The sequence below is a fragment of the Rhopalosiphum maidis genome, chromosome 2 (genome assembly GCF_003676215.2).
Source record: "Rhopalosiphum maidis isolate BTI-1 chromosome 2, ASM367621v3, whole genome shotgun sequence".
Taxonomy (NCBI): Eukaryota; Metazoa; Arthropoda; class Insecta; order Hemiptera; family Aphididae; genus Rhopalosiphum; species Rhopalosiphum maidis.
In genome coordinates, this window is record NC_040878.1 from 36,986,904 (window position 1) to 36,995,630 (window position 8,727).

An 8,727-nucleotide genomic window follows, 5' to 3' on the forward strand; every position below is an offset into this window, starting at 1 on the left:
CAAAAAAAAAAATGTAGGCAAGTGGAAACGTTATGCTGTACATTAGGTGTTGAGTGAGTCTGAATTTGAATTTAATAATACAGTAAATTCCCGTTACAACGAATACCAATACAACAAAAAATCCCGTTATAACGAAAGTCATAGAAGTCCCCTGCCAAAAATCGGGGCTTATAAAGAGCTTATTCAAATTTTCGTTAAAACAAAAAAAAACTCGGTCCCCTGGAGTTTGTTCTAACGGGATTTTACTGTATATCATTGCGCTAATAAACTGTTATGATAGTAAATTATCACATTTTGAAATTTATTTATTCATTACTTTAGTCACAATCTAAAAATGTACTTGTTTACCAATAATCAAAAAAAAATTAAAAGAAAAACAAGAATTTTTACGCTAAACAAGTTTTTAACAAAATTAATTTCTTGATTTTCTGTTATAATTCAAAAACAAGATATCTGAAATTTTCACCAAGTATTCAGAATAAAATTGTTGATTTGTCGTATAAAATTATTATATTTCTGTTCATAATATTTATATAGAATAAATGGGTTTGAATCCAACTTTTGTCTGTAACCAATTCTGTTCAGAATATTGGCTAATTGCTTCATCAAATACATGGAACGTGTATGCATGTCGCGGATACTGTGACTTGTTCTGTTCACTTTTGTGTACCACTTTACCGTGTATTAATACGAGACTGGCTATAAATTAAATCAATTTATTCAATATGAATGCATTAGTTATATAATCCATGTTGCATAATATTATAAGTGTTAAATACTATATAGAAGATAAAACTTACATTTCTCGACGGCTAGCGGTACATACAATGACTGTTTATATTCTGGATACGTTCCCTGAAAAACTGTTCGATTCGTTTCACACTTGTCCTGGTTACGAACAAGCCGTTTGTGTACGTCAGTATTGTGTGAACCTGGTATCGCCCACAAACAACCATTCTCTACCGTGGCATCGTCCAAGGCAATCCAAAATCCGACTAATGAATCTGGTGTCGTAAAGAGGAATGTTGAGTCTTGATGTGAGACGACTAATTTTAAAAATAATAATGTATTGGGTGGATATATGAAATATTAAATTATGTACCTATCCTAAAAATGTGAAGTTCACTGTCTAAGAATTATAATAATATTTGATATAAGGAAGATAAGTATAGTTAATCGAACTGTTACGCTAATACAGTTATTATTTTTATAAGATTACCAGGTCGGCTAATAATAATGTATTATATTATGTAAACGATTTATATTATTAAAATATTGGCTATTTTTATAGAAAAATCTTTTATAAACCATGACGTAGTTTCTATATTTTCCAAGTCCATTATTAAATCATTAGCCCATTACCTTTAGTAGACACTCAAAGTTAAATAACTAAAAAAAAATACTCATTCGAATTTTAATGCTGATACGTCAAAATTATCCGATTCCATTAAATAATTTACAGTGTAAAAAGGTTTTTATTTTAAAAACAGAAGTTTGAATGATATCTTTAGTAGTCTTTACTTTTTACAACAATCCTTAAGAGAGTATCTATATTTAAAACTTCTGAAAATCACATTTCGAATAGGTAACTACTAACTGCATTATCGGAGAAAAAAAGATGAGCATACTGGGAAATCATCCTGTATATACTAAATACTAACCTTGGCCACCGACACCGGGGTTTTTGTAGATGTACATGCTCTGTGGCACTACCGGCTTCGATAAGCCCAGAGATCTACAGACGTTTGTCACCTTGTCGCTGTAGGTGCACGCCTCAAACGTCGGGTGTAGTCTGTGCAAGGCATGACCGACTTTATTCAGCGCCAACGAGGAGTCGACCAACAAGCGTCCGTCGTCGTCTAGCGCGGCCTTTTCATAAAAAAAGGATATTTTGTCGGCACTCTCAATGAAATAATCATCGGCCACCTGTATATCAATATCAATTGTATACATAAGTAAGTACAATCATGAGCATGCACACAGACATGACATGCAAGATAATTATTTGTATGCGCTGGTCGCTGAGTAATGACAGTGATGAGAAACTGCAGCAGATTAGTATCAAATGATCAACGCGTTCGTTTTTTGTCAATTAAAAAGTCCTTATTTTTTTATGAAAGTGAACGTTTTTGGTTTGTTCGTTGATTGCAAGTTTATGGACCATACTTAAATCTATTAGTTTATTAATAATATTTTATCTACACAGGAGAGATAAATTTAAATCGTACACATTTATTTACTAAGTTAAAAAATAGCCAGTGCTATTATTACCTATTCATTTATAGTTTGTACACGATCATAGAATATAGATGAAATAATACTAAAAATCAAGCTTTGAACATTTAAAATGTATAATTTTAAAATTAATAATATATTGCATGACTCGTATATTACAGCCAATAATATTTCTCCTAAATTATTTTAAGAATTATTCTTAAGTTAGGTAATTAGAATTAGAAAAAAGGGGTAACCATTTTACTGTAAAGATATCGAGTGTATCTCATAATTGAGTAAATCACCTTAATGAGTTTAATTTATGTATAGTTGTATGTACGAGTAATAGGTACAAAAATAAATCATTATTATTAATATTTAATTATTATAATAGAAAATAATTACACGCACACATCATATTTTTAAAATCAATACATTCATTGCTCTACTGTCTATACTAAAATCTAAAGTAGAGTTTTTTACTGTTCAATATTTAGTACTTCATTTTAATCCTTAGAGGAACTTATCTACGATAGCCGCTAAGTACCTGCCTATTTTAAATTTTGTTATTGGGAATTCGTACTACCTATGTTAAATACTAAATACTATACTTTTAAAACTGTTCTATTATTATAAATATTTCATAATTCAATAATTCATACAATTTATTTATGTGGTATTAATATCGAAATTATAATAAAACATTTTCTTAACAAAACATAAGAAATTCCATTTAACAAATTATTCACTTTGAATCAAATTTATACACCTAATTATATTTAACAAATTTTTCTATAGTAATTCATAGAAGTGGAATTTCAAATTGACGAATGATGATAAAACAAAAAATTGACCACATTATTTTTTTGTTAGCAAAAAAAAAAAAGAAAATTAATTAAAATATGTTTAAACCTAAACTGGTAATAAAAAGGGGGAAATTTATAATTACTTGTTTTGTTTGATTAGTCGCAAACACGGTTTTAACGTCAGCCGGCACATTCTCTGTGAGTTTTTCTCCTGCATCCTTTAGGTCGTTTGTCTCCTTTTCACTTAGAAAATTTTTTATTACTACATAACCATTTTTATCCAACTATAAAAAAAAATACATCTTTAACTCTGTACATTTATACTATCTTCTTAATATTCTGCACAACGTTTGCTAAATGTATTCCGTTAAATATTTACTTTTGATTTTAAATCTTCATAAATCATTTTACCTTCTGAAGACTACGATTTCAACGTTATACTGAAAATAAAAATAAATTTAATACCCATCATCTCAAATCAGAATATTTTAATGCATATATTTTATATAAGCATAAAGTAACAACTAACAGTATACGCACATCATAATTAGTCGACCGAACAAACTATAGGTACTAATAGTTTACCGTTGAATAATAGCAATTCGTGTATATCTACAATAATAATGTACAAGGTACAACTGTCTAGTGCCCAGCCCCCTAGCCTATTATATAATAATAAGTGTTTGTTTATAACGATGTTATGTACCTAACAAGTAACAACTATCATTATACATTACTACATTAGACAACAGCTCATTGAACTTTGAATTTATAATATAATACCTTTTTTGTAGTAGATTATGTATATTGTTTATATTGCCATGTTTGAGATGAAACAATATCACAAAAATATATAACAAATACCTGCCTACTTATTTATAAGAAGTATAAGTAATAACAGTTGACCTATATGTAACCTTAAGGCTATACGTTTTAGCTATATCATACATTCATACCTATCTAACACATAAATAATAGATTCAATTAATACCGTTGTCTAATTATTTTAACTACCTACCAACACTATCATTTAATTATTGATTTTTGAGTTGTAACTCAACGTAACAATGGCGGATTTCAAAATTTTTCCTGGGGTCCTAAATATTATACCATATTGTAAGTGGATCTAAAATTCAAAATTTACAAAATAAAATCTATTAGTCTTCTTATATAATTATATATGTATATATCAGTATCTGGGGGGTTCAGACCCCTTGAACCCCCTGTAAATTCGCCACTGCAACCATAACGGTGTCGAACAATATAAATGTAATATCTTCAAATGCAGAAATAACGTTATCAATAGGTACAAAAGCAAGAGCCGATAATTTTTTTATTCCGTGAGAAAATATATTACATCCGTGGAATACCTATTGACGCGGGATATTTTGACGTGGGTCCAATAAATATGTGTCAAAAATTAATAATAACAAAAACATTATATTAATTACAAATTACAATTTAAGATTATGACTTTATGAGCAATTTCCCTTAGAAATGATAAATTTAATAAATTTCTCCTGTCACTAATACGTTTTATTTTTCTTATTTTTCACATAAAACAATATTATCCATGATAAAATATTCGTCTGATTTTGGTTTTTTTCTTAATTATTGTACATGACAAATCTAGTCTCAGGTAAAAGTTATGTCGGGTAAAATTATTGTCTGGCAATTGAATGTCGTGAAAATATACTGATCCCGTCGTAAGCACTAGGCATATAGTCAAATTTTACTAAATGCCTGGTCAAAAAATGTAATTTGTATGCAATTTTACTACCCACCTAGACATTTATAGTTAAATACTTAGTTTAAAACGTATGACAATATTAAAAATGTCTATAAAACACTTAACTAGTTAGACTGAGTTTAACAAGATATCATTAAATCAACTTAATAAATATTGTAAGGTCGAGTAAAAAAATTATATCATAAACTAATATTTCAAATGGGCTGCTGTTAGATTAGAAAAAAAATTAGTATTCATGAGTTCAACTTTACTAGAACGTCTAAAACTCTTCTTGTTTCTTCTTAACAAACGGAAAATGGAACCTTTATTGAAAAATATTACAAAAATCAACACCATTAACGATTAATCTATTGTATTTTAATATAAGTTACACGACCAGAGATTCGAAGGAATTAAGTCTGCATGGTGTTCGACGTTCGTGCCTGTGTTTACGTAGTTGTGCGAGAAAAGACGAATGAATTCTTCAATATTGCCGTGATGATATACAAATTTAATAATAAAAAATAAATAAATAAATAATTTAGATAAAATACGTATAATAATATACCGTTTAATCAATGGTATGGGTAGTAACTAGTAGTCATGAATATTAGTAAGATATTAAAGATATATTTAGTTCGTGGCATAATTAGAGTTGATCTTAAACCGCGATTAATAAATTTAAATTCTGGAGATAAAACCACTGCTATAAATAAGTGAATATATAACAATAAAATCAAAACTTATTATAAAGACTGTATTTGTGTGCAGCTAACTCTAAAAAAAACGTGAAATTAAAATGCGGAATGTGCAAAATCGTGCAAAAACAAATTGTTATTAGGAATTCGAATAATATAGTAATACATTTTTCATTATAGGTACTTTTATTTTTATTGCTATTTATATTTTAAAATATTATTATTTATAATTTAGCATTAACTATTAAATATTATAATTATAATATTATACACAAATATAAAATTTAAATCGATTTACAATTTTTTTGATTAAAATGTATTGGCATGTACTCTGACATATCTAAGTTTTACTGAAAAACTTATAGTTCTGTCACTTAATATGTGTTTTAATTATGAAGACACGTTCTACATCGACACTAGTTATCGGGGTATCGGGCATTATTTTTTGTAGCAGCTTATAATAGCAGGATCTTCTTTCAATCTATGTCTTCGTTTACTGAATAAATATTCGTTGTATAGGTATTTTTAAAATATTATATCAGAGATTTTTAACAAATACTGATTTGATTGATTAGAATTTTTCATAGAATATTTGTCCTTTCTCAATTAAGAAAAAAATTATAATTATTTACCTAATCAATTTTATAGTGTTTCAACTACAGGTTTTGATGATTTAAAATAGAATTTTGTTTTTCAAGTTATGAAATTGAATTCGGCAATTGGGGTTTGAGGATAATCATAATAAATCATATTATTATTTATTAGAAGACATAAAACTATAAAAGTCTAATACTTTATATGAAAACATTGAAAACACAATATTAATATAGCAAAATAATGATAATAATAATAATTAATAGATGTTATAACTTATAATAGATTATGGAACAAAAATATTTGTACAAAATTAGTAATTAGTTCATCTTTAATAAAATAAAAAAACGTGAAACGTGTAATTTTATGTAAAATAAAACTTTCTTTAAATTAATCTAGGCACATCTCTTGATTTGGATTTATAGTTTCTATAAAATTTAAGATTTAGAAGATTCTATAAAAATATGTAATTACATGGGAATCCGGTCTTTACTTATGAAAATTTGCCTGGCAACATTGGACCATAAGAACTGGGCTCTTCTTCCATTTCTTTATCGTCTTTGGAAAACATAAAGTTTTATTTTGTTTACAACCGTATTATCATATCCACAGCATAGATAACAATAATGAACACATGGTCCTCTGAGCACTCTTTGGTCTAATCAGTATTCACTATTCAGTAATTTTCATTTTTTACGGACCACCGGTCCGTGTGTCTCATTATATTTAATTTGATTTAATTTAATAATCTAAGCTTTATTTTTTAATGAGTCGTTGTAATATTGAACATTTGAATCACGATTAAAAAAATACAGTTAGTCCGTTGTGAAGACGACTTTATACTTAATTTGTTCCAGTTTCGTCTTTCTCGTCAAACGGGTAAATAGTCACTGCGTATAACTTATTACCTTCTATAATATAATGTCTGAGAAAGAAGCACCGGTACGTGGTATGCCTAAATGTGGACGATTTTGGAAAACACCTAAAACTAAGTAAGTTGCAACAAACTTACAATAAAAAATATCAGTTATATGATTTCAATTTGTATACAACTATACAGATGAATTTGTATTATTCTAGATTTTCGTCCATCAACAAAACTAAAGGTTTAAAATTGTCTTTTGAACGCAAACAAAAACTAAGAGAAGACATTAAGAAAACTAGAGAGTTGTCTAGAACCTTAATCAATGAAAGAAATGCAGAAAACGAAGCTAGAAAAGAAAGACGACGTGAAAACATTAAACGGCGTGCAGAAAATCAAAGAAAATCTGAAGTTGTTCAAGTGGTAATATATTTTTTTAATTGTTTAGTTTATTGATTTTAATTTTTTTCTACAGAATAAAAAAACCATTTTAAAACTATTATTATTTTAAATGTTTAAGGTTATTAATTTTAATTTTAACTTATTCTAAAATTGTGCCATGATCTTCTCTAACAGTATTTATTTTATAGAATAAAGTAACTATTTTCATGTTTTTTGCAACGCAACAACAGAGTTCTTAATCTAACCTTAAGGGACACCATACCCACATGTGTTGTCTCTGTCTTACTAACATACATCATAACAAATTTTCGTTCAGCAGAATACATTTTGTGATATTAGATTTAATATTAGAGTAAATTTACCTATTATCAAATTTAAAGAAAAGAATATTATCTAGGCAATGTCATGCTTTACTTATTTAAGTAAATAAGTACTTACATATGATTTTATTGATATTATCATTTTAAAGTGAGTTATGAACATTTTAAAGTTGTTATATTTTACATAGCTGTAACTCACTTTAAAATAATAATATCATTAAAAGCATATGTCATTGTCTGGATAATATTCTTACCTTTAAATTTGATAATAGGTAAATTTACTCTAATATTAAAGCTAACATCACAAAGTGTATTCTGCTGAACGAAAATTTGTTATGATGTACGTTAGTAAGACAGAGACAACACATGCGGGTATAGCACATCTTCTTAAATTTAACTTAATTTTTTATGGTGTGAAAATGTTATCTATAATTGCGGTCAAAATGTTAATTTATTATATTCAAATAATAAACAATTATTAAGTTTTGTTTTTTAGTGATAGCGGTGGTATGGCCCCCTAACAATGCTATTGAGTACCAGAATTAGTATGTTATTACTACCAGTTCTATGAGCTAACTGTAACTTTGAGAAATACTTAGTTTATTTTGAGCATTAAAGAAATAAATGAATCACATTATAATACTTGACAGAGTTATATTTGATTAAATAATAAACAACAAAAATATTTTAATTTTTCAGATTAAGAATCCAGCCAAAATCAAAAGAATGAGGAAAAAGGCAATGAGGCAAATTGAAAAAAGGGATACATTAAATATCAAATAATATGTTAATTTTTGAAATATAACTAATACATAAATGTAATATAATATATACTATAAATATAATATTTCTATTTTATTAAATACTTATCAATATTTAAATAACCTTCTACAAGGTGATAAGAACAAATCAAAATGCACACACTTATGTGTAAGCAACTGTGTATGCACAAGAGGTGTTCAGGTACCCACAGACACTTCATACAATTATTAAATAAAGACTAAATTAAATATTTATTTAAAATTTAAAAATTTAGATTTTATTGAAAGCTAAAATTAAATATTTAATTATATGCTTGATATATTAAGTGAATATCCAGAGA

At 27.2% G+C, this 8,727-nt stretch overlaps 2 protein-coding genes across 3 annotated transcripts; one reads left to right on the forward strand and one right to left on the reverse strand.

Annotated features, from left to right (window-relative positions):
* Positions 1 to 432: 432 nt before the first annotated feature.
* On the reverse strand, positions 433 to 3,652 carry LOC113553779 (phytanoyl-CoA dioxygenase domain-containing protein 1 homolog). Of its 2 annotated transcripts, none has more exons than XM_026957298.1 (6): positions 3,561 to 3,652; positions 3,400 to 3,460; positions 3,164 to 3,304; positions 1,662 to 1,926; positions 801 to 1,046; positions 433 to 699 (listed from the first exon to the last, which is right to left on the reverse strand). In XM_026957298.1, the coding sequence occupies exons 2-6, from the start codon at positions 3,424 to 3,426 to the stop codon at positions 530 to 532; spliced, it is 849 nt and encodes a 282-aa protein (XP_026813099.1). In that variant the 5' UTR covers positions 3,427 to 3,460; positions 3,561 to 3,652; the 3' UTR covers positions 433 to 529. The 2 variants fall into 2 exon arrangements, with proteins under 2 accessions (XP_026813099.1, XP_026813100.1); XM_026957299.1 differs by having other exon boundaries at positions 3,550 to 3,568.
* Positions 3,653 to 6,704: 3,052 nt separating this feature from the next.
* On the forward strand, positions 6,705 to 8,488 carry LOC113554055 (coiled-coil domain-containing protein 86). Its single transcript, XM_026957730.1, has 3 exons — positions 6,705 to 7,033; positions 7,122 to 7,326; positions 8,325 to 8,488. Exons 1-3 carry the CDS (start codon positions 6,963 to 6,965, stop codon positions 8,406 to 8,408), a joined length of 360 nt encoding a protein of 119 aa, XP_026813531.1. The 5' UTR covers positions 6,705 to 6,962; the 3' UTR covers positions 8,409 to 8,488.
* The last annotated feature ends 239 nt before the right edge of the window (positions 8,489 to 8,727 follow it).